Raw genomic sequence first — 25,521 nt, 5'->3', positions numbered from 1 at the left:
GGACAAATGAGTCCCTACCATACCTCTAACATAACTGGATTTATATAGCGCTTTATATACACTTTTAGTCATGCATAAACATATACATTTCCTCTTGATATTCTATTTTGGAGAATTGCTCATCCTGTAGAAACAATACTAAGCTTCCTTGTTTAAGAATGTCTTGTAAGAGACCAGCTTTTCTGACAGTGTGAACATCCTGTATTCTATTTGGATCTTTGTATAAGAACATCTGTTCTTTTGCCAATGCTGATAAGTGTCCTGTTGTCCATGCAGAAAAACATGTTTTTGAGGAAACACATTGCCACCGTGTCATTGTCCATTCTTTAAAAGCAGATTTTGCATTTTTGCTCTTGCATACATCCTGTTTTTAAGTCTGTAAGGGAAAAATGTCCATTCAGCAGGTTCCTTATTTTCCAAGCCATGGTAATTTAGTATGGTTGCTGATTACATATTACTAAACTCTGTTTCTGCATTTAAGCAAGCTTTTTCTTTCAGCATATTTACAACATAATTAATTTCAGCCTTATTTTCATAATATCTAACAATTCCCTCTGTTTTTAAACATACTCAAAACATTTTATATAGAAAACACATTAAGAAACAAACCTGTAGTCTTTTTTTGATACAAGTCAAAATGCAATTTTACATAGTTAATACAATGATATTAAGTATTACTACCAAAACTGAATGTATTTAAAACTTTTTCTTTTGCAGACCATTCTGTGAAAATATTTTATCAATTATGTGCTCTGTCTGTTTTAATGTTGTTTTTTTTTTTTACTTGATCAATTTATTCTTTTGCAATCACAGAATTCAATTTATGACTTAGAACTGTTCCATTAACTCTTTGTAACTGTTGAATTAACTATACGAGACAATAACCATGTGCTACTGCAAGCATTTATACACTGCTGAAAATATACAGTTTTAATGTCATTTTAACCATAACATTGTGGTCATGTCTTTGAACTGCTCATTAACATCTTGGTTGACAGTGAAGTGAACATAAAGTACTGAACTGGGCTTAGATTTATTGCAATTATTTCAGTATATTTAATACTTGAGGATTTAAAAGAAAATATGATTTATACACTAAAGAATGCTATGTACATAATAGTCCATTAGCTGTATGAGTACAATATATATTTTTTCTCTAACTGGGGTAAAACCAGTGATGTTACAACTTGACAAATTAGTTTTGAACTTATTACAATGTATCCTGATCAGTATGTATTTACACAGACTGTTTGCTATTCATGCATTTCAATCTAGTAGGTACCCTGGACCCATTATTTTTTAATATGTTTTTTACACATTTATTACTAGACATTAATTTTATTTGTACTGAAGTCTTCTGCATTTGTATATACAAAGACTATCATTTGTACTGAATTCTTCTGCATTTGTACATACAAAGACTATAAAGTACATTTAGTCTAATCTTACAAATTTAATAACATTAATATTAAGCAAAATCTTGGAAAATGTTTGTCTCTTTAGAAATATATAGTGGAATTGCCACCAAAGGCATATGTCCTGTTATTTTAAACTACATACTTAACAATTAAAAATATTCATGCTTTTTTATACCAACATTGTTTTGCCAAAAACATATTAAAAATAGTGATCAATCTTGTTTAATTTTTTTACATATCTGTACTCTCTCTTGTTTAGCTGTAATCAATTTTAAGCCATCTCTTGTTTTTTAAACCATCTCTTGTATAGCTTTACAGTTTAACAGGTTGTAAATACAATTTAATACTAAACAATACAATAATAACCATTATGATAGCTGTTAACTTGTAAAATATCTTATCCTGTCAGGTTTAATCTAGTTTACCAGTATTTTTAATACACTAATACTTGTTTTTCCCCCCATAAAAGAGTATTGTCAAGAAGGAATGAGATATTTCTTCCTGTAGCTTTATTTTAGACCCTTATTGTTTATTTTTTCTGTAGCTTTATTTCAGACCCTTGTTGATTATTTTTTCTATAGCTTTATTTCAGACCCTTGTGCAGTACTGCTTATACAATCAGTGTAAAACTGAGAAAGTGCCCCTCCCCCTTATACAGTCGATGTAAAACTGAGAAAGTACCCCTCCCCCTGTAGTACTTCAGCACTGTTTACCTGCCCTGTGCTGTGAGAATAGAATGTATGTCAGCCCAACACTTTGGTTATACATTTATTTTATTAAATTATGGACTTTTGTCTGATTTGATAATTTTTTATAATGCTTTTACTGTTCACTACCACTAGTAGGCATTTACACCCTCCTGCACAATTGTTTTGAACTGTATGTATACTATAGCCCATTTGCTGGCTGTACTTGATGCAACTGAGTTTTTTCTTTTAACATTTACTTGCAAACAGATTATCAGTGACATCTATGCACAATTATGACATTTTATTACAATTACTAAATAGTGTTGCCTGTAAACATTTTAACAATTATGTTTAATAACAATGATGCTTTAGAAAAACTTAAGCTACTTATCTGGCAATCAGTCTTGTTGTTTATCTTATCTTTCCAGTATTTCCTGTAACTATTCATTCAGTCTAGGAAGGTCTGAGCTCACATTTTATACTCTATAAACTATAGTTAATTCTTTTGGCATTTTTCCTTTAATGTGATTGTAATTTGCATAACTATGCATTTATACTACATTACAATTAGCTTACATGGATTTCAGTATTTTTTTTATTTATCTATTTAACTGTCCTGCCATTAATTTTACAAAAACTGTTTGACAAATACCATCTGTGATTTTCTTTTTAAAATTTAGAACTTTAACTGTTTGGTGTTACTATACAATTATAAAAAAAATTGTAAAAAACAAAATAGATATTAGTTTAACCAACACCTGTTTATATTTATATTATTTATATTTGCTGTTGTCTGCCTGTTATTCTTGTGTATTGTAACAGATGTATTTTAGATTAAAAGAAAATACATGCATGTCTGTCTTGTATCTTTATATCTTCATACAAGCATGTCAGTCTTGTGACTTTAAATCTTTATTCTTATTAACTGTTTTCATTTAATTTTTATACACTAGAACAGTTTTGTTTACCTTTTGACTGTGCTAAGAATGGCATTCATATGCTTTACTTTACTGTAGTACTGATAGATGTCTTGCTTTAACTGAATGAAAGTAAAACATTTAAAAATGATTTGCCCCTACCATCCTAGCATGTATGTTTAACCATTTTCAAAACATAAACATATTATAAAATATATTTCTTTTGCGCAGATTAGCTGTGTATGCAGGAAGTTCCCAGTCTGTCAGTTCAGCTAATTTATTTACTTTATCCTGCAACTGCTGTTGAATTTCCTGTAATGTTGCATGGTCTTTCTGACATTCTTTAGTAAGCTGTTCTGCTGAATTTGAAACTCGTATGCCCTTTTGAAAAGATGTATGTATAACTTGTCTAAGCTTCCTGAACTCATTGTGTCTGTCTTTTAGAAGTTTACTACGTTCCTTTGTAACAAAATGTACTAGGGGTTCTATTAGTAACTGATTTGACTCATGTGGTGACAGGACATAACTGTTCAACATCTGAATAAAATAGAAACACTTTACCCTTAGTTAATTCTTTATCATGAACATGTCTGTCTTTACAGTCTATTTTTTTAACAATATTATGCAATACTTTTTTATGGCATAATACACAAAATGCAGTTTTTGTTGAAGCACACACTAAACATTTGTCATTTTTCACATGGTTTTCTTTGAGATACCAGTCAAATATTGTAATACATTTGCATAATGCCTTTCTATCAACCTGCCCTAATAAGGTTTTACATTTACTAATGTGCTGTGTATACCAACATTGCAATTTACTAAAGTTTGGTTTACTCCTGCATGAATTATAAATAATATCCATACTGTCTAATATACAAACTGTAAGAATATACAAACTATGTAAGAATATACAAACTGTTTAACATCATCCACACTAAATATGTGACACAGAAAAAAGTCTTACCAGTTAGCAAGAAAACAGGTGATCAGGCTGCTGTTGCTGATGGCTAGAAATTTTTCAGAGTCACTTGAGAAGCTGGTGAAGTACAACAGGCAGCGGACTGCTGTACAAGTGGACATCCACCTTTTCTTGGAGAATTTATGGCACTGCGAATTTCTTGAACTAGTCTCACTCCAGATTTTAGACGTCTAAAAAACTTTACTACTGCAAGCTGCATAAACTGGAATACTTCTGTTTAGGATTTACACATACGTACAAATGTTAGTTACTGCAATTTGACTGAAGTGACCCTCTGCAGGGCTTACTATCACTCCTCCTGTGTTTGAATTGCAGATTGTAGGTTCAAATGCAGGCTAGCTTGCCATTGAAAAATTATATGGGTGCTTACTGGAGCTTACTTGCTTCTTGGTGCTTGCTGTGGGATGGATTTGAAGTCTTCTTAAGACACTCGGTCTTGCTGGCTGGATTCTGCTAAAATTCAAAGTCTGGTTATATTTGCATTCACAGTCTGTTGCATACAGAAACTTGCAGAATATACACTGATGAGAGAATATATCTTGCAGCATCAACTTTAGAGAACAGTAATAAATAACTTTTTATAATAAACCAAATGGACCAACGTTGCAGCTTAAAGTACTGTTCCAACTTTACTTCTCATATAGTACAGATGATGTGAGAGATATAACATTTACCTCCGGACAAATGAGTCCCTACCATACCTCTAACATAACTGGATTTATATAGCTCTTTATATACACTTTTAGTCATGCATAAACATATACATTTCCTCTTGATATTCTATTTTGGAGAATTGCTCATCCTGTAGAAACAATACTAAGCTTACTTGTTTAAGAATGTCTTGTAAGAGACCAGCTTTTCTGACGGTGTGAACATCCTGTATTCTATTTGGATCTTTGTATAAGAACATCTGTTCTTTTGCCAGTGCTGATAAGTGTCCTGCTGTCCATGCAGAAAAACATGTTTTTGAGGAAACACATTGCCACAGTGTCATTGTCCATTCTTTAAAAGCAGATTTTGCATTTTTGCTCTTGCATACATCCTGTTTTTAAGTCTGTAAGGGAAAAAATGTCCATTCAGCAGGTTCCTTATTTTCCAAGCCATGGTAATTTAGTATGGTTGCTGATTACATATTACTAAACTATGTTTCTGCATTTAAGCAAGCTTTTTCTTTCAGCATAGTTACAACAGAATTAATTTCAGCCTTATATTCATAATATCTAACAGCCCCAATGACTTTGCACTACAGCTGCCAAATAGCTCTCTTGGCAGCCCCCTTGGGAGGAAAACTGGCACTTTTCTATCACAATTGTCATATGATCACCAAAGATAAATGGGTTCACAACATTGTATCTCAAGGCTACAGGTTCCACTTTCACACTCTGCCAAAGTTAAAAGGAATGCCAAATCTGCCACCAAATCAATGGGCAGAGGCACAAAAACAAATCACAGCACTCATGGACATGAGAGCTATTCAAAAGGTACCACCACAGGAGCAAGGACAAGGATTTTACTCGAGACTCTTTCTGGTTCCCAGAAAGGACAAAGCCTGGAGGCCCATTCTGGATCTTTCTTCTCTAAACACTTAACTGGATGTTCCGAAATTCAAAATGTTGACACTACAGCAGCTTCTTCCCATGCTGGGCAAGAAAGCTTGGCTCGTGACCTTGGACCTCAAGGAGGCAAAACTGCATGTCCCTATCAGACAAAACTGCAGAAGATACCTCAGATTCATAGCTGGTTCAATGTACTGTCAATTCTCTGCACTGCCCTTTGGCTTATCTACTTCGCCCAGGGTCTTTACAAAGTGCCTGGTAACAGTAATTGCATTTTGCAGACAGAAAGGAATTCAAATGTATCCGTACCTGGACGAATGCCTCATTCAAGCAGAGAGCAAGGACATTCTTCTAAAGCATCTGGCGTTTGTAAAAAAGTTAAGTTGCCTGGGGTACACAGTAAACGAAAATAAATCAAAACTAGTGCCCTCACAAGAGACAATATTCCTGGGTGCCAGCTTGAACACAACGGCCCAGATGGCTTATCTCACGCCAGACAAGCAAAGACAACTGACTCAATATTTTCAATTGATGGCAACAAAGACCCAACTCCTTGCAAGAAAAATTCTGCAGGCCTTGGGTTACATGGCATCTTGCATACTACTAATTCCATATGCCAGACTGCATATGAGGAAACTACAATGGTACATAAAGAGTGTATGGTCTCAACACTGTCAAAGTTTGGAAACGGTTATACCACTAATTCCTTGCCTTCAACAGGAGTTTTGATGGTGGGCTCAAGCTTGTCACCTGAACAAGGGACAGCCTTTTACTCAACCCACAGCCAGGCAAACACTGACAACAGATGCATCGGATTACGCCTGGGGAGCACACATGGCAAGAAAATGTATTCAGAGCAAGTGGCCCGCAGAACAAAAGCATCTTCACATCAATCAAAAAGAGATGCTAGCTGTACAAAATGTCCTTATAGCTTTCAAGGACCTTCTGGATCCAGGACAACTACTACTAAAGACAGACAACACCACAGTTATGTGGTACATAAACAAGCAAGGGGGCATTCACTCCTACCCCCTCTGCAGACAAGCCATGACCTTGTGGAACACAGCTCTAAACTATCAAGTTCATCTGCAAGCACAATTCCTGCCAGGAGAGAAAAACACACTGGCAGACGACTTAAGCAGAAACATCATGGATCCCCACGAATGGGACTTGAATCCACAAATGTAAAGAATAACACAAAAATGGTGGAGCTCTGACATAGATCTGTTTGCATCCCCAATGAACTGCCAGCTACAGAAATTCTGCACAAGGAGTTACTATCCACAGGCATGGAAAGTGGATGCCCTCTCAGCTGGAAAAACCTACAAGTATACACTTTCCCACCACTACCTCTCCTTCCAAAGGTACTCATAAAAGCCAGGCAAGAAGAGCCAAAGATGATCCTGATTGCACCAGATTGGCCACGCCAGCACTGGTACCCAATCTTAAAGAACTTAGCACAAGGACCACCCTGGATTTTGCCTCAAATCCCACATCTGCTGACTCAGCACAACAATCATACTTCACAGCCAGCTAAAGACCTTAAACCTAGCTGCATGGAAGATTCCTTCGTCAAACAAGCAATGCCTCTCTCCAAAGCTGTTATGGATGTCATTCTGGAGGCCAGAAGGCCTAGTACCAGGAAAGCCTATTCGGATAAATGGAAGAGTTTCTGTGCCTGGAACCAGGCTCACAGCTTTGACCCTCTTCTCCCAAAAATTCCTCAGATACTACAATATTTAACTGAGATGTTTGACAAAGGCCACTCCTTTTCATCCATCAAGATCCATGCCTCTGCAATCTCTGCTCATTACAACACGGATCCACCAATTTGCTAAAACAGTACCTCAATAGGGCTAAAACATAAGACCGCCCCGTAAAGCATCTACCCCAACTTGGGACCTCAACTTTGTTTTGGAAAAATTAACTTTACCTCCTTTTGAGCCAGCTAACACAGCAGAACTAAAATATATCTCTTGGAAAACTGCTCTGCTCCTGGCAATAACATCAGCATGAAGAGTTTCAGAATTACAAGCACTAATGGCAGTGGAACCTTTCCTCATTTTCCACCAGGACAGGGTGTCTTTAAGAACTAACCCTACGTTTATGCCAAAGGTGGTATCCAGTGTGGCTCTAAACCAAACTATTCACTTGCCAACTTTCTATCCAAAACCACAGAATAAAGGGGAGAGACTACTGCATTCTTTGGACATTCACAGGCAGTTACGCTTCTACTTGGACAAAACCAAAGCTTTCAGAAAATCTGAGCAATTATTGGTAGCATATGCTGCAGGAGCACAGGGAAAAGCCATTTAAAAACAGACTATTTCAAAATGGATAGGACATTGTATACGTTTCTGCTATACACACCATGGAAAACCTGTACCTAGCAGCATTAGATCTCACTCCACCAGGGCAATAGCCACTTCAACTGCCTACCTCAGAGGAGTACCTACCAAGGATATTTTGGAAGCAGCAACTTGGAGTTCTGTGCATACCTTCACCAAGCATTACCATCTGCCTCTATACTCTAAATCCAGAGCTGGCTTCACCACTGCAATGCTGCAGGGCCTTATAGCCACCCCTAATGCCTTATAGAACCAGCCACCCTACCTCAGCTTTGGGATTCTACCCAAGTGTAATGACTGCAGCAGTGTAACACGAACATAGTACAGTTTTGTACCTACCATAAATGTAGATGTTCGAGTGTATACACTGCTGCAGTCCAGGTTACCCTCCCTCCTTCCCCTCTTACTTGCTGGTACGTACCCAAGTCTTCTACCCTTTACTACCTATGGGAAGTATTTGCTGGTAACTGAAAGTTGTTTGCTTTTCTTATGTATGTTTTATTAGCAATTTGAATTGCCTACCTATTTGGGGGCACCTGACATCTGGGGCAAGAAAAACTGAAGAAAATGGCGTAGTTTGCATCTTGTATGCTCCTGTCGCACTGACGTCAGGGAGGAGGCGACAGCAACCGACGCCGGACCAAGACTTTGGAACTCAGGCCGACTGGGGAAGCGCCTGACAGCAGGATAACCCAAGTGTAATGACTGCAGCAGTGTATACACTCTAACATCTACAGTTAAACTGTACTTTTTTGATATTTAACTTCTAAAACCCTTTGCCGGTCTTACCCATTAGTGCAAGTGTGTTTATCCTTTTACCGTTGGTAATTCTCAGTACCATCGTTGGTAGTTTTTCCCCCTCCCATTACTATTGAGTAATCTCTCTACCATTGCTAGTTTTTTCTGGTGTGATTGTGTTTGAAATCTTTTTCTTTCTTCCTTTTCCTAACTGTCTTCTGCCTCTCCTTGTTTTTTATTTGGGATAATGGCAGATAAACTAAAAAGTTCTCCTTCAGGATTTAAACAGTTTAACAGTTAAATGATGTGCACCCAAACAATAAATGCAGCAATCATGATCATCTTGAGTTCAGCATTTTTCTGCTGCACTCTCATTTAAGTGTTGACTCTACAGTCTGCCAGGGTTTCAGTAATAGAGTTCTGGTAGAATGTAAAAAATGATTCTCAAAGGGCTTCATAAAGCCCCTTTCAAGGAAGCCTTGTCAAAGAGTGAACAGTCTCCTCTGGCCTCTGGTACCAAAACTACCCGCTTGGTGCTGACTTCTCCCTCGGCACAGACTGTAAAGAAACACAAGCATGCTTCTGCAGGTTCCTGTCCGGAACAGAGACCTAAGGTACCAAAACTGACAGAACAGAGTGAAACATTGTCACTGACAGCCTTACTGGTGCCGACACCCACGCACATTACAGGTCCTACCATTTCTACATTGCTTACAGTTCCGACATTGGCACCAACCATCATTACTGCTGTGTTGACAGCAATATCTCCTATGGCCCTGCAGATGATTGATTTTCATATACAGGGGCAACTCTGTAGTCGCTTTCTGGAGAGACCCAAGTCCTCTTCTGCATTTTCTGTTTGCTTCACCAGGAGCATTTTGGAACTTGATGTTAAGTTGGTGGATCAGATTCTGACAGCCAGGGGTCTTCCCCCAATTTCTGAAACCCCTCTCCCTTCTAGTGCAGGGGGTTTCTGTCCTATGACCCCTTCTTATTCTCCTCCTCTGACCTCCTCGCAGGCTTTACAGCAGTCTGCTCCTACATCACAGGTTCCAATGACCTCAGCACCGACTACCTTTTTGTCTTCGGTGCTGGGTATAGTTCTGACACCTTTGGTGACATCTGTCCCAGGACTGTCTCTTCGCTGTCTGGTCTGAGGAGTTAGTCGGCTCAGATTTATTTCCTGTGGAGCTGGCCTTGCCTCTTCAGGCTGCGCAGGTAGGAAGTCCATCCTCTGTTCCAGCTTCTCAGGTGGGGCTGTCGAGGCAGGGTGTGACCCCAGTTCTGAGTTTGTCTCTCTGTTCCGGGATCCCATCCCTCATCAGGGGTCTTGGCTTTCAAGCCATGGAAAGTGCTTTTGCCACTGCCTCTTCCCAAGTGGCTTCTGTGTTACTGGAGTCTCAACCCCTGACCCCAGCTTTATCAGATTTGCCGCCAACCTCTACCCCTGGACAGTGAGCTCCAAGGTCTCAACACCTACCTGCTAAAGGTCTCCCCTCTTGCAAGACCTCTTCAGATGCCCCCACTGAAGAGCCTTCTCGGAAGAGATTGTGTAAGAGGAAACGCCTTGAAATTCCTGAAGAAGCAATCACAGAGGACATGGATTTCGATGAGGGGGAGGGCCCCCTCCCCCGGTCACCCCAGGAAGACGTCTCCTTTGGAGACCTTCTGGAAATCCTAAAACAAAGGGGTGATTGTAATCCCAAAGACCCTTCCTCTGAGGAATCCATATATTTGCATGCCTTTGGAGCTCCCCCCTCTACCTCCTGGGTGACTCCGCTCACTGACTACCTCATTAAGTTAATCGCTTAGCAGGCTTGGAAGACTCTTCACTATAGACACCCCATCCCCTGGAGACCTGACAAGATACTTTTCACACCCGAGGACCATCCACATTTGGCAAAGGGCTTAGTAGTGGATGCCAAGGTGGTAGCAGCCACCAGCAAGAAAGAACTAGCTGAGGAAAGTTCTACTATTCATCCCCCTAACTAGGAGTCCAGGCCGATGGACAGATTGGGGAAAACGGGTTTTATGCGTCATCGACCTTCTCCATCAGGTCTAACTTTTTGGCACATTTTACTAGACTTCAAAGGGATCTGGTCAAGGAGCTGTCAGAGATCCTGGCAGTAGCAGTGGCTGAAGGGGTCCAAGATGGTGTGTCCTCGCAGTTAGCTAACCTGGATTCTATTTCGAACACGTCCATGAGGCTCATTGCAGATGCTGGCGAAGGGGTGACCAGGTCAGTAAGTTCAGGTGTTGCAATTCAACAACACTCTAGAATGCGCCTGTGAGTTTGTGGAACCATTCAAGTCTTCTTTTGTCAGTGCTCCCTTTGATGGATCCTCATTGTTTGGGCCCATAATGAAGGAAACTGTCTTGGTGTGAGAAAGATGAAAAGACTGTCTGCTCTGGGTGTATGGTTTTCCACACCTCAACGATCCTACTCTAGGAATCAAAGGCGTGGCAAGATGTGGTTCAAGAAGACCCAGAAGCCTTTCCAGGATACATGGTACAGACTCCCCTGGGGGCAGGGAGGAAGTCACAATGGAAGATGCCGTCCCAGTGTCAGGGATGGTCTGCAGAACCAGGGTTCCAAGGAGTCTTTCTCTGGTCAACCCTACCAATGCTCCTGAAAGGAGGCCCAACTGCTTGCCTGTGGAGGCAGTTGGAGGAAGATTTTCTTTGCACCCAACCACCTGGCAACACAACTACTGATGCCTGGGTGCAAAGGATTATTTCCAAATGTTACTCTATCCCCTTCATCCTTACGCCAGAAACTCGAGCAAAACTCCCTGACGTTCCACCCAGTCAGAGAGGTTCAAGCAGCTTTAGAAATCCAAAAGCTGCTAGAAAAGAGTCATCCAAGAAGTCCCACCAGATCAACTAGGATCCACAAATTACTCAAGATTCTTTTTAGTGCCAAAGAAGACATTGAACTGGAGACAAATTTTGGATCTCAGCATTCTGAACAAATTTACTCAACAGTCAAAATTCCAGATGTCACGGTTCAATCTATACTTCCTTTCTTAGAAGAAAACAATTGAATGTGCTCTGTCGACTTTCAAGATGCATACATATTAACACACAAAGATGGACAAATGCTCGAGAAAATTTCTCTTCTGCTGGCTGGGAGCCAGTCACTACCAATTCAGTGTGCTGCCCTTTGGTCTCACCACAGCCCCCGGGGTGTTCACCAAATGTATGGCAGCAGTCACAGCACATCTAAGGCTGCATGGATTCTGAGTTTCCATATCTGGATGACTGACTCCTCTCCGCTACCACCAGGCGTCTACTTCTGCAAACCAGGGACTTCCTTCTGAAACTGTCTCCCCAATTGGGCATCAGTCAACCTTGCGAAGTCTCATCTTACCCCTACTCAGCATATGTAATTCATCGGAGCTTGTCTCAACACTCAGTCTTGTGTGGCATTGCTATCCCACCACACGTTGCAGAAAATACAATTGCAGGTTCAGCCCCTTTGTTCAAATAAGATACCAGCTCAGCAAATCATGCAAGCACTGGGCTCCATGGCAGCAGCGATCACGTTAGTCCCACTGGCAAGGTTTCACATGAGACTTCAGTGGATGCTTGCGAACTAATGGTCAGTTATAACCCACCCCATGAATCATCTAGTTTTATATCCAGCCAATGCAAAAATGACCTATCCTGGTGGATGCAATCCCAGGAGATTCTTCTAGGCCGCCCTTTTGTTCCCCCTCAACCCAAGGCCATAGTGACCATGGATCCTGGGAAGACGGTCCAAAGCACTTGGTCCCCTTCCGAGGCCAACCTGCCTATCAGTGTTCTGGGGCTGTGGGCAGTGCTACCGTTGCAAAGGTTTCATTTTGCCGTATCGCAAGGAATGATAGCTGTTCAGTCAGACAACATGTCCGTAGTCTGGTACATCAACAAACAAGGGAGAACCAAGTCCTACCTGCTGTGTCGAGAAACCCTTCCAGTGTGGCAATGGGCCATAACTTCCAATTGCTTTCTTATAGCAATTCACATACCGAGGAGTTCAAACATGATAGCAGACAAACTGGGCAGATGCATTCTCATGTCTCACGAGTGGTCTCTAAATCCCAGAGTTGTGAAGAAGATTTTTCTTCACTGGGGCCAGTCTTCCTGCGATCTGTTTGCTTCACCCCTGAACAAGTGCAGAAGCTACTTTGCCCTAATTACCTCTTGGGGGGAGTCCCCGAGAGATGGTCTTCTCTTTGATTGGTCCCCGGGTCTCCTTTATGCCTTTCCTCCATTCCCTCTAATTCCCTTATTCCTCAAGAAAGCATCTCAGTTGAGAAACAAAGTAATCCTCATTGCACCTTACTGGCCTCGACAAGTATGGTTTTCCCTTCCTATGGCCTCATCTGCTTCATCATCCATGGATTCTGGACCCAGCTCCAGACCTTCTGTCCCACCCCCAGGGAGTGGTGCATTCCAATCTACAAATTCTCAAGCTGACTGCTTAGTTTCCCCAGTTCCATTAGTCACTAGGCACAATGACCTACCATCTCCTGTACGACACATTTTGTTAACATCCCATAAACCATCTACCAGGACTCTACCGTAGTAAATGGAAGAGATTTTCTGTCCGGGCTTGTGATGATGGTCTAGATTCTTTAGCTCCAGTGGAAAAATTTCTAGAGTTTTAGCTACTATTTTTGATAAAGGGACTTCTGCTTCCACTATTACGGTTATTTTAGCAGCCTTTTCAAATTTTCATAATGGTTTCAATGTCCAACCCTTATGTTTCTCACAGACTTTGTAAGGTTTTCTTAAGGGCACAATTCATTTAAAGCCCCCTTTCAAAGATCCTTACCACCATGGGACTTCACAATTGTCTTGCAGTCACTTGCATTACCTCCCTTTGAACCTGCAGTGACCTGTGACTTCATTTCTTTCTTGAAAAAAAACTTCTGATTGCTGTCACCTCAGTGAGATAAGCCACTGAATTACAGGCTTTATATTCTAAGGCCTCTTATCTAATTTTCCATAAAGACAGTGAGTCACTGAGGACAAACCCATCCTTCCTTCCAGAAGTGATCTCAGAGGTCAATATCAATTAAACAATAGTCTTGCAAGTATTTTTCCTAAACTGTTCTAATAAGGGTGAATGCTGCTTACACCTTCTTGATATGCACAGGCAGTTACGTTTTTACCTGGACAGAACTAACAACTCAGGCAGGCAGAACAATTATTTGTATCCTGTGCAGGCACAACCTTGGGCAAACCTGTTTCTAAGGTTACTTTATCTAGATGGCTAAGAGATTGCATTTCCTTTATTTACACGAAAAAGAATCTAAAACTCCCTGTGCCAGTAGAGGCTCAATCTACCAAATCTGTGGCAACTTCAACTGTTTTCCATTCTAAAGCTTCAAAATTTGCACTGCTGTAACATGGGCTACTCCGCATACCTTTGTTACTCATTACAAATTGGATGTGGTCTCCAGGGGAAGAGCCTCCTTTGGCTCCATGGTTCTCAGGAATGTCCTTCCATAGGGCCACCCAAGATTTAAGGTAGCTGGGAGACTCTGTTCCAAGAATCAAGAATGGATGAAGATTGACATCAGATAAAGAAGTTATCTCTTACTGTAAGGTTCATCTGTGTTGTCAGTCTTCATCCATTCTTGCATCCCACCTCACTTTCCCCCTCCTTTGGACTCCAGGTGAAGCAACATGCTGTCCTGGTTTTCCCTGTTAGGATGCACCGTGGGCATGGCTTCTGACTTGATTTAGGAAATTTTTGAGAGGTTGCAAACTCTATCTGAGGTACTAGAGAGGGGCATTATGGGTAGACCAATAGCTTGAGAGATTTATTTGGCTGGCACGAGCTATGTAATTGCTGAATCGGTTCCAAGGATCAGAACCGTACCCAAGATTCAAGAATGGATTAAGATCGACAACACAGATGGAACGTTATAGTACGACATAACTTCTTTTTTCTAACAGGTAAGATATTTGTAGTGATTGTTTGAGATGAACCTCTTGTATAGTGCCAGATTTTACTCTCTTAGTAATTGCTCAAATGTTTGTTTTCAAAATGTCCACATTTTTCAATTGTTGAAGCAAACCATCTTGTGAAGATCTAAGCAGACATTAATTTTTTTGCATTAAAATCTTAATTTCTGTTAAAACATTGGACTAATGCAAAATAATAAATCAATGTATTTTATTACCATTTTTTGTGTAGGAATAAAGTTCCTGGGGCAATTCTTATTCCTTGCATTTCATTTATGTGGATGCATGAAATTTTGCTGTGCCCTAGTGATCATTAAGCGATTATAAAATGTTTTACTCAACTTAATGTGTATAGTTCATGGCATTGTGTTCATATATTTCCAGGTTAATTTTTGTAGCTAGGATAAACTGTCTTTTTTATGCTTTAGTAGAGCTCACATTGAATTCTGAGCCTAATTTTGCTAGTATGTACTTGAGTGCTCCATTTTGTAACTGAAGCTATGTTAGTCTGTTTTAGAACAGTTACACTCATGTTCAGAACGGGTTAAGTTTTGGGCAGGTAAAACATTTGACAGGTCCTTTGATGTTGTAAACAGTTTTGCTTAGTTTGAAAAAATCTGTCATTATTTAAAGAACCTCAACAGACAATGTAATGTGTGTGTGTGTGTGTGGGGGGGGTTATGGCTGTGACAGTAGTGGTCCCTCGTGAAAAATTATCAGTCTAATGCAGTGCCAATAGAGCTGTTGAGCTTGTAAATTGATTTAAGATAACTTTGCTTTCAAATATTTTGGAAAATTGTTGCTACTGTCAACTGCCAGTAGTGCTGTTTTTATTCCTTTACCTCATCCCATCCTTAGACACTGCCACTTACAGTGGTGGTGTCTTACAGCGGTGGTGCTAAACTAGCAGAATAACATGGTTCTTGATGTTTTGTGGCAAGACGGTATTTGTTGTTTATTCAGGAGTAAAGACTTTGTACGTAGGTATGTTCTTATTTTAAATTCTGCTTGGTTACCAACAGAAAAATGTGACCTCTGCTTCACCCCCTTTGATCATATGTCTGCCCTTTCTGCTTTGCTTGGAAGGTTTCAGCAATTTTTATCTGACAGACTGCACTGTTTCACTGGGGCTTTTAGGAACAAAGAATCGTCAAGCATATCAAAATTGTTACTTGGGTTGTATATTCTCCAGCAGTACTCTGGGTGTGCATCGTATTTGGGGAAATCACTGTCATACGTTTGAAAGGCCAGCAACATTAAATCAATGCATAATTTGAACAAAAATACTTAAAATATTGTTTTAGCATTTGTTAAAAATATTTTTTTATTCTTTCAGGTATTGTATTCCTGCTGAGGAAGAAAACAAACTTGATAAAGTGGTGCATACCCTGCTGCAAGCCAATGGCACTCCAGGGCTGGAAATGCTTGAAAGTAATATAATGGTAAAAAGCTGTTTTGTAATAAACCAATCCAACTAATAATCATTTGCTTGCTGAATGTGACTGTACAGCTGCAGTCAAAGATTTTTGTTTTTTATGCAGCTATGGTTTACATATTGAAGGAAGCAAGTTTCTGTAGAATCTTGATGTTTGGCAATAGAACAAGATTTTAAGATGGTAGTGAAAGATAAATGAATTGCATCAATATGGGGAAAAGTGAATAAAATAGAATGTTTGGCAAAAGAGCAACTTGCTTAGAACTTAAATAGCTGCATTCACAAAAAGATTGATTCCTCAAAAGTTGCATAGTAAAGTAAGTTTGATAATGACTCTGCCCATGTATGCCAATTTGCTGACATATTATGGTATTACTTGAGACCAGAGGTGAATTCATAATTTTCCCGTGAGCTTGAATTTTTGCTATCACAAATTTTAGAAGGACCCCTACATTTCCATGTTCTTGTAATCCCTCCCACCCCACTAACATTAATATGTTCAGTAAGCATTTCTGATGCCTTTCAGGATCAAGAGCAGGGGAGAGTTGGTCAGCGTAATAGCTATAGTACATTACAGTATTCCTACATCTTATCCCAGAGCCCTAGAACATGTGTCCAATCCCCAGAGTTGCATTTTTGCATCTCCAGCAAATTGATAAATGTCCTTGGAAAAAGTATGGAAGCTTGGGGTGGTTATAGCAATATTTAAATAGGCTCTGCCATCTGCAAAAATGGAATCTTCTTGACTTTGTGGTGAGTCTGAGAATAGCCTGTACCTTGGCCCAGATCTCTAGAGAGATCTATATTTTAAAATCTGTTTCCAATCAGTATGAGAAGAGTTTTCCGTCTAGCTTGCCCACCACTGCATCCAAAGGGAGCTCTTTCCTATGGGCAGAATTTCTTGTTTTCTTGTAATTTAACCTCACTACCAAAACAATTGAGATATTCATTCACCTGCTGGACTCTAAAACTCCTTTTAAAATACAGATATATAATATGTTACCCCCATTCTAAAACTCCTTTTAAAATCCAGATATGATATGTTACCCCCATTCCCTGTCGGTAACTGCTCCCAAAAATTCAATTGTGTTAATCTTCACAAGGCTGTGTGAATCCTGAGGTGTTGGGGTCCCCAGTTCTCTGTTTGATGTAGAGGTACAAATTCATTGAACTAGTTCATAAGTAGTTACTGGGCTTTCACTGCAGAGGACCATTGAGGAGCCTAGCCCAATTCCCAGTTAACCTAAGCACTGTCTAGTTAGGTGACTTGCTCAAGGTCACACAGTAGGTAAATGAGGGCTGAGTGAATCAAACCCTGTACGATAGGAAGAATAGCTCACAGCCTTAACCCTCTATGCCAGCTGCCAGACTGTAAAAAGAATAAAATAAAAATGCCCACACTACAGCTGTTGTGCTTAACTTGTTTATGTACTCTACAGTTAGATTGCCTCTTCCAAGGCCCAAGCTACCAGTTTTAAGTATCTCATGAGAGAATGCAGCAGGAGTTTGTCTCATCAGTATCTATTTTAAATGTTCTCTTAACATTTACTCACTCTGCTAATTTGAATAACCATTAGCCCTCCCCTGATAGCAGTGAATTGCTCTTCTGTTGGAATGTAATTTGTCTAGCAATTGTACAGTAGAGCTCTGAGCCATTTCTGAAGCTACTTAGTAATGTGGTGCAACAGATGATTAACTTATTTAAAAGATGTATAAGACTGACCTAAGTACAGAAACAATGAGTGGCAAAGTCTTGTCCTCACACATGTGCTCCTGATGCCACATTTCTTTCATGGGGCCCTGGGGAGGTAAATGATTAGCAGCAGTAACAATTTCATTGTTGGGTTTCTTTCCCTTTGCATGTTTTGGTAACTGATTTTGTTGGGAGGCTGGAATTCCCGTGTGCTTACTACACACTGCAGAGAAAAAAAAATCTGCTTAAACTGATGTTTCTTGTTTTCAGAAAAGTGAGTTGAGACTTGATCCCCTCCTGCTGCATTTAGGCTACCATGCCATGCTGTGAAAGATGAAGTGATGATAATTTTTGACACATGTGCAAGGTGGTGATTATAGATTTGACTGCACTGTACTAGGGTATAACCCTCAATTCCATGCCAATGCTGGTGTAATTGAATAGCCAGGTGGTAGTCTTCATCCTCATTCAGTTTTTTTCCTGAAGCTGATGATTGACAGATGTCTTTTTGTTTGCAAACTGGGTAAGTGAACAAGTCATTCACAAATCACAAAAAAAGGATAACTGAAGCATTTATTTTGAACATTTTTGTAGTCTGTTGGGTAACTACCATCTTTTTAATGTACTGATAAAGGAAGTAATAACCAAACTTTTCTTGCTGTTTTACATGACATTTCTTTAAGCCAGGAGTAGCTGTGTTTTTAAATGCCTTCATATTTCCATTTCAAAGTAAATGGTGTGACTGCATGCTGTTTTATGCATCCCTTGTAGAATGTTGCACATCCTTACTGGAGTACATCTGCAGATGTACACGGCTAATGTTCATTCTCTCAAGCCCTTCATACTGGGAAGGAAAGTGAGGAAAGTGTCCTTGTATGTGTTCATTCCTTCTTGTCCAGATTTAGTGTGCGATATCTGGCATCACACACTTTTTTTTTTTTTTTAAGACTGGTTATTTGATTTTAAATTTCATTGTCCAGGTTCATTGAGTTGACACCACATTTTAAAATACAGGTAGTGTGAAGTCATGAAACCGTGGAAGTGAGGAAGACTGGAGATTTGTGATTTTTGGGGGTTGTCACTAAAATATTTCCTCAAATCACACAGGATCGACAGCAGATTGGCTGGGGTATTGTAGGGACTTATTTCAAGCCTTTCAGTCTTTACATTGAGTTTTTCCTGAATTTTAAATATTTTCTTCCAGTTCTCAGTCTGAGGGATATAAATTGGATTATGCTTCTCAAGTGCTTACCCTGAGGAGGGCTGATTTTTGTGGAAAGTGTTTTTTTTTTTTCCGTTCATATTTTCCTCCTGAAAAGTTATCCTATTCCGATACTTTGCAAAAATGAAGGAGTTACTTCAGTGGGTGCAGAAAGAAATACCAGAATCCCTGCAAAGACTGACTTACTACAGGTCAATTTTCCTCGACCTGCAATTATTCCTCCTCTTTTGCTAGCATTAGAGGATGCTTTCTTTGCAACCAACAGTTTGCCTGCCCCCTAAAAGTCTGAAATTATACAAGGTTCTTTTAGACTCACAGCTTCCACAACTTTCATTTTTCTAAGCAGTTATCAGATCCTGCAGTGATGGCCGTCTCAAAAGCCATCTTTGGCCAAACATCTTTTGGCAGCTAAATCTGTTACATCTGATAAATTAGGTTCATAGATTAGTAAATTAGGGTTGGGAGGGTGGTCTAATGGTCAAGGTGTTTGCATATATAGATGCAAAAGTCTGTTTTGGTTTGGAAGAATGTCAGAATAGTGATTTTCAGGCTCTCTCAGAAGTTTCTGCTGGCTTGTTTTTACAGTTTATTAATTGCTGAACTCCCTTCAGAGATTAAGATCTCTGAATTATTTAGGATCTTCTGTGCCTGAAGTAATCAGACATTCTCTAAAAGTTCTTACAACACTGCTGATGCTGTTTCTAGAGCAGCTGAGTCGATGATGAGAAGATTTGTGTGGCTACATTCCCATAATTTTTGAGAGGATGTCCAAGCTGAGCTCCTGAATGCTGAATAATGAGGTTTTGTTAGACTCTTCCTCTGCTGAGGCCTTTAAAAGATTTGATGAAAGGAAGGTTACCCATGTTTTTCAACCCTCTATACCAAATACAATAGAATCTTTCCTTCCAGTTCAGGTCCTTTATTTATAGGAAATGCAGTGGACAATCTCAGCAAGCAAAGGTAAACAGAATTTCAGAAAATAATAGCAGAAAGGTTCAAAAGGGAGGATCCTCCCAGAACCTGGGGCAATCTTAAAAAAACAAAAAAGCAGAAAACACTCCAGGTGCAGTTTACAATTGAGAAGACCCCTATTCAAATCATAGCTAGCTATAGGCCTCCAACTTTGGCTCAAGATGCCCACTCTCTGGACCTCTTTGAATCTGTCAAGATTCAACCCTTTACTGAGAGCCTGGGCCACTTTAGCTATCTAACCATAGATTGGAAGAAATACTCATGCCAAAACACAAATACCCAGAAAGTCTTTGATTTCGTCAATGCAAATGCCTTGGACCAGATGGTCGATACCCCCACAAGAGGTGAAAATATCTTGGACTTGATACTAATCAACATGTGTAACCAATGCAGCATCCCTACAGTGTCATCATACCTGATAAGGTCCGACCACAAAGTGGTCACTTTGAGGTCACCCCCCCCCCAGCTAGGGTCAAACAAAAAACTAATTACAACCTCCTGGGGGAAGGTATAAACAGCTTCCCAGCCCCCTCCCCCTCTCCTTGGGAACTGGCACATATGTCCAGACCTACGCCAAAGTACTATATGAGCATTTATATAGCTGCATGGAATCAGGAATACACAACAGGACAAAATCTTCCTCCGCAAGGAAGAGTAAACCTGTCTGGTGGATATCTGCAATAAATAAACTCTATAATAAAAGGAAAAAATGCTGTCCAGGGCAAAGAAGGAGCAGATGCCTAATTGGAAGCAATCTCTCCTTAGCCTGAACAGGCAAATAAGAGCACTAGTGAAATCCTCCAAAGCAAACGAGTCCAAACCGGCCACATCTACTAAAGACAGTCATAAGGCCTTCTTCACGTATATCCGCAATCTCAAAGGAAGCACCCAGATCTGCTCATTACTTGGTGGTCAAGGATGCCACATAAACACTGTAGATATAGCCACTCTGCTGGCAAACGGGTTCAGTGAAAACTTCACCCCTCTCTCCACCCCATCAGTAAAACAAGATATTCCCAGTACCTGCCCCCTCCCTTTATCTCTAGGGAGCAAGTCATCACTGCCCTCTCAAAGGCAAAAAATACAGCCTCCGTGGGACCTGATAAAATCTCAGGCTGCATCCTACATGAACTCAGGCAGGAACTTGCAGCACCATTAGCCACCCTATTCAACCAAAGCCTAAGTACCGGCTTCATCCCAGCCGAGTGGAGAACAGCCACTGTCATCCCTTTGCACAAAGATGGAGCATCCACCAATCCAGGAAATTATAGACCTATCAGTCTAACTAGCCTGATCTGCAAGGCCATGGAGCAGATTATCATGGACCTCACTAACAAGGACATTGGCAACGTCTAGACACTCAATACCACACACAGTTTTGGCTTTGTCAAGAGCAGGTCCTGCCTGTCGACTTCTTGGAGACAGTCACCAAGGCCATGGACGAGAGGAAAACTGTACAACCACCTACCTTGACCTGGCCAAAGCCTTCGATACTTTTCCCCACTCTGGTATAAAAAACTCTCAACTAGACATCAATCCATATGTTACCAGATGGGTAGCAAACATGCTCACTGATAGAACCCACCTATTCAAAATAGGGGAAGCCACCTCAAGAAGTCAACACGTAATGAGCAGTGTACCCCAGGGGGGGGTCAGTCTTGGTACCTCTGCTGTTTGGGATATACTTTTCTGAGGTGCAGGCCAAAACCAGTGGGCTATGGCTGACCAAGTTTGCAGATGACTGCAAGCTGGGTGCTGTCATCAGTTCTCCTAATGATGTGGACATCCTCCAAGAGGGTCTCACCTAGACAAATAAATGGTGCCAGAAACATGGCCTCAAACTGAATGCCAAAAAATACATAATCATCCCTTCTGGGGAGAGTGCCAGCCCCACAAATTATCACATTGATAAGATCCTAAGCACACAATCAGTTATGAGGGACTTGGACACCCAGGTTGATAGCAAACTGACTTTTGACCACCATATTGTATCTGTTGTACGGAAACCTATCTACATGGCCCACTTCATTAGTAAGGGTATCTCATCCATGGACAAGGTGGTCATAACATCCCTGTATTCTTCCCTTATAAGACTCATTATTGAGTGCAATGCCCCTTTCAGCATGTACGTCACAAAGCACATGCAACAGCTGGAGACACCACAGAGGTTCCTCACAAGGAGAATCCAGGGCCTCAAACATCTACCCTACACAGATAGGTAAAGGCCCTTTCCACTCTACTCTGTCTCCTGCAGACTCCGCAGAGGTGATTTCTGTCTGGCATACAAAGCCATCTCAGATCCCGCCTTGATGGGGCTGCCGCATATCTGCAAGTCAAGCTCCACTCGAGTAACTCGCATGTGCGACCTCAGCCTGATCTGTGACATCAATAGGACTTGTTGGCTGGACAGATGTGTCCCAGAGATTCCCCTTTTGTGGAATAGTCTCGCTCTCCACGTTAAGCAGAATACCTCATTAACCCTTAACAGAAAGTACACCCCTGGGCTTCCACCCGTGTCCCTGCTGGACAGTGGCATACGGTGATGATTTGTTGGAACATGGGCTAATAACCTAGTAACTTCCTATGGTTCATCAAATCAGTTTGCCCCCCACACACACACAGAAAAAAATTTCAGATTTCAATACCATGGTTTGTAAAAATGGGTTACTCTCGTGAGAGGATCCACTCTTATCTCAACTCTGGTATCCCTTTTTAGTTTTCATCTCAAACTTGGTCTGTAACCACTAATGCCTCAGACTTTGCTTGGGGAGCTTTATCCAAGGGGTGACAGTTTGTGGTCTTTGGAACAAGCAGCATAGACTGTAACCCACAAATGTCACAGAAATGTTTGCTCTAATAAATTCTCTCAAATGTCTAAATCATTTTAAGTCCAGGCCCTATACTAGCAAACACAGATGACATCACAGTAATGTGGTACATAAATGGGGGGAGTAGATCCTACCCCCTTTGCAAACTATGTATGCTAGCCAGGAACAGAACTTGACACAAACTATTTCTACGTGTTACATTCGATCTGAGCAGACTGTTGTTGGCTCACAAGCTGAGCAGGACCAGGGTAAGATACCCCCCACCCCCAGTGAATGGAAGTTGCACCCAAGGGTCTTCCAGGAGTTGTTTGAACTGTGGAGAACTCCTCAAATGGATCTGTTTGCCTCCATTTACAACAAACAAATTCTGATCCATGATTCCATGCACAAAGGCTTGGAAGACAAAAGCCTTTTCATTCACATGGACGATAATATTTCTCTGTACCCTTTCATCTTATAAAAGGGGTTAAGATTCAGGACTCTCCCAGGATAATAGTGGTAACCCCACTTTGGCCCATGCAACAGTGGATGATGTTCGTGTTTTACTTTTGCAGTCATCACATTTGGGTTATCCCTGCCAGGGTAGCTCGCGGGTGGCCTGAATACCAGAGACTTAGTATTTCTGCGTCGGTTGCTGTCGCTTGAGGACTGACGTCAGGTCGTCAGTGGTATAAAGAAAGGCATCCGATGCCATTACATCAGTGTTTCTTCCCATGGAGCCCGAAGCAGTTCGCACAAGTGCCAGTCAGCCACTACTGAAGTTTAGTTTCCGAATTGAAGTTGAAGTCTTCGAAAGCTAAGTACCCTGTTGGGGATCCTTTTTTCTTGTATTAACCAATGTCAGAAAAAGTTAGCAATTGTCTCGCCTGTGGAAAGCAAATACCACATTGGGACTTCCACTCTTAATGCGTCACTTGTCTTGGCCCAGACCACGACATCCCTCTTTGTCACTTCTGTGCTTTAACGCCAGAACTATTCGTCGTCTGGCCCTTTTTGTAGCCAGATATTTCCATTTACAGTCCTCAAATTCCGATATGGCTTCAGTAAGCTATCTGATAACAGATCTTCCTAAAAAACATAAAGATAAAAACAAGAGACAAGACCGCACAGGACCAAACCTTCCGATGACGCTTCCATAAAGCTGGTAGTCAGTCCTCCAGAATTCAGTGAGGCACTTTCGCAGCCCCTGATGCCCACTTCTGTTAAATTCGCAGGTCGCTACCAAGACCCTTTCGAAGTCTGGTATGTCGCAGAACTCTTCTTTGTCTAAGGATACTGCAGTTGTCTGTACCTCGGATGGGTCTGGAGCAGCTCTGCAGGCATCGGCTTCCGAGGAAGTCCTTCACAGCACCGAATCCCGACAAACCAACGCCTTCTTTCACGGCTACCGTTCTTTCCAAAACAACCGTGTTCCTTGGGCCCAGGGGTCGAACCACACCCAAGAAACATACTACCCATTCTCAGGCGCCTGCTCCCTTGCCTCAGTCTCAAATGCTTAAATTGGCAGAAGACCTTATCATGCTGATTAGGGGAAGCCAAGCCACTCCCTCAAAAAGGAAAATAGATCTGTCTCCAGTAGTTTTGTCTGAACAAGAGTCGGGTAAATTTGATGCATCTGACTATGAAGACATGCAGCCCCTCTCCACATATGAAGATTCTGATGCAGAGGAATCCATTCCTTCAGCCTCTCCCCCAGAGGATTTTTCCTTTGGGGAAACCCTGCATACCTTAAGGGAGCATTTCCAATGGGAGAGTCAAGACTACCCACAGTCTAAAAAGAGACTCTGAGAGTTCCTGGACCTTCCACAACACAAGCCCTTAGCCATCCCCCCAGTCCTAGATGTGGTGGATGATATCTTCCTTGAATCCAGCTCGACTCCAGACGCCCTCCCTCCTGCTCCCAGAAAACCAGACTGGTACTACAGAGTCCCTGACTTGCACAAATATCTTTTTAAAAATCCAGCAGCTGACCCTGAGGTCATTACTCAAGGGCTTAAAGGGATTAAAGCAACCTCAACTAAGAATCCCACCCCCTCAGACAGGGATTCCTGAGCAGTGGAAAAATTGGGTAAAAAAGTATACACCTCAACTACTCTTGCTATCAGGGCACTAAATTGTCAATTCTGTATGCTTAAGTATCAGCAGCATACCTTGGAACTCCTTAAACAAAAAATATCCTCCTTTCCTGCATGGGCAGAATCTAAAGATTTACAGGACCTAATGCATTCTGCTGGTCAAGTAACTAAACACACTTTGCACTGTGGTTTTGATGCCCTAGAAGCTTCTTGCAGGGCAGCAGTCACTGGATCTGTCATTATAAGACATGCATGGCTTAAGGAACAACCCCTGCCAGACCATGTGAAATCAAAATTGTAGGATGCACCCTTGCACAAAGATAACTTATTTGGCACTAAAGCAGAAGAGGTGTTAAAGATGGAAGAAAAAGCAAAATCTATGTAGACTGTTAGATTTCTTACAGGTCCAGCCCCTTAGGTTCAGCAGGCATTTTCCCACCAAGCACTGGTCCTTTCCTGATCCAAGTAGACAGGGCCAGCCTAGGCTCTGTGGAAACAGACCCCCCCCCCCGACAGCAGGGGTTGCAGAGATCTAAGCAGTGGACTACCTCCACTTCAAAGCCAAGGAGTTCTAAGCCACCCCTTATGGTAAGAACTCACAATGACTCACCCCTTCCCAACCTAGCCTCTGCCCACCTTCACATACTCCTAGGAGGAAAACCCTCCTTTCACTTTAGCACCTAGGCCACC

At 41.1% G+C, this 25,521-nt stretch overlaps 1 protein-coding gene across 1 annotated transcript in view; it reads left to right on the top strand.

The window, feature by feature from the left end:
- The window catches only part of JARID2 (jumonji and AT-rich interaction domain containing 2), a 1,781,868-nt gene that overhangs the window by 1,206,321 nt on the left and 550,026 nt on the right, over positions 1–25,521 (top strand). Inside the window, exon 12 of the mRNA XM_044065716.1 lies at positions 15,943–16,048. Within this exon, the coding sequence (XP_043921651.1) occupies positions 15,943–16,048 (106 nt within the window). The remainder of the gene's footprint in view (positions 1–15,942; positions 16,049–25,521) is intronic.

This window comes from Protopterus annectens, chromosome 3.part0 (genome assembly GCF_019279795.1).
Source record: "Protopterus annectens isolate FY-2018-M chromosome 3.part0, PAN1.0, whole genome shotgun sequence".
NCBI classification, from domain to species: Eukaryota; Metazoa; Chordata; order Ceratodontiformes; family Protopteridae; genus Protopterus; species Protopterus annectens.
This window is presented reverse-complemented; position numbering and strand designations above follow the sequence as displayed.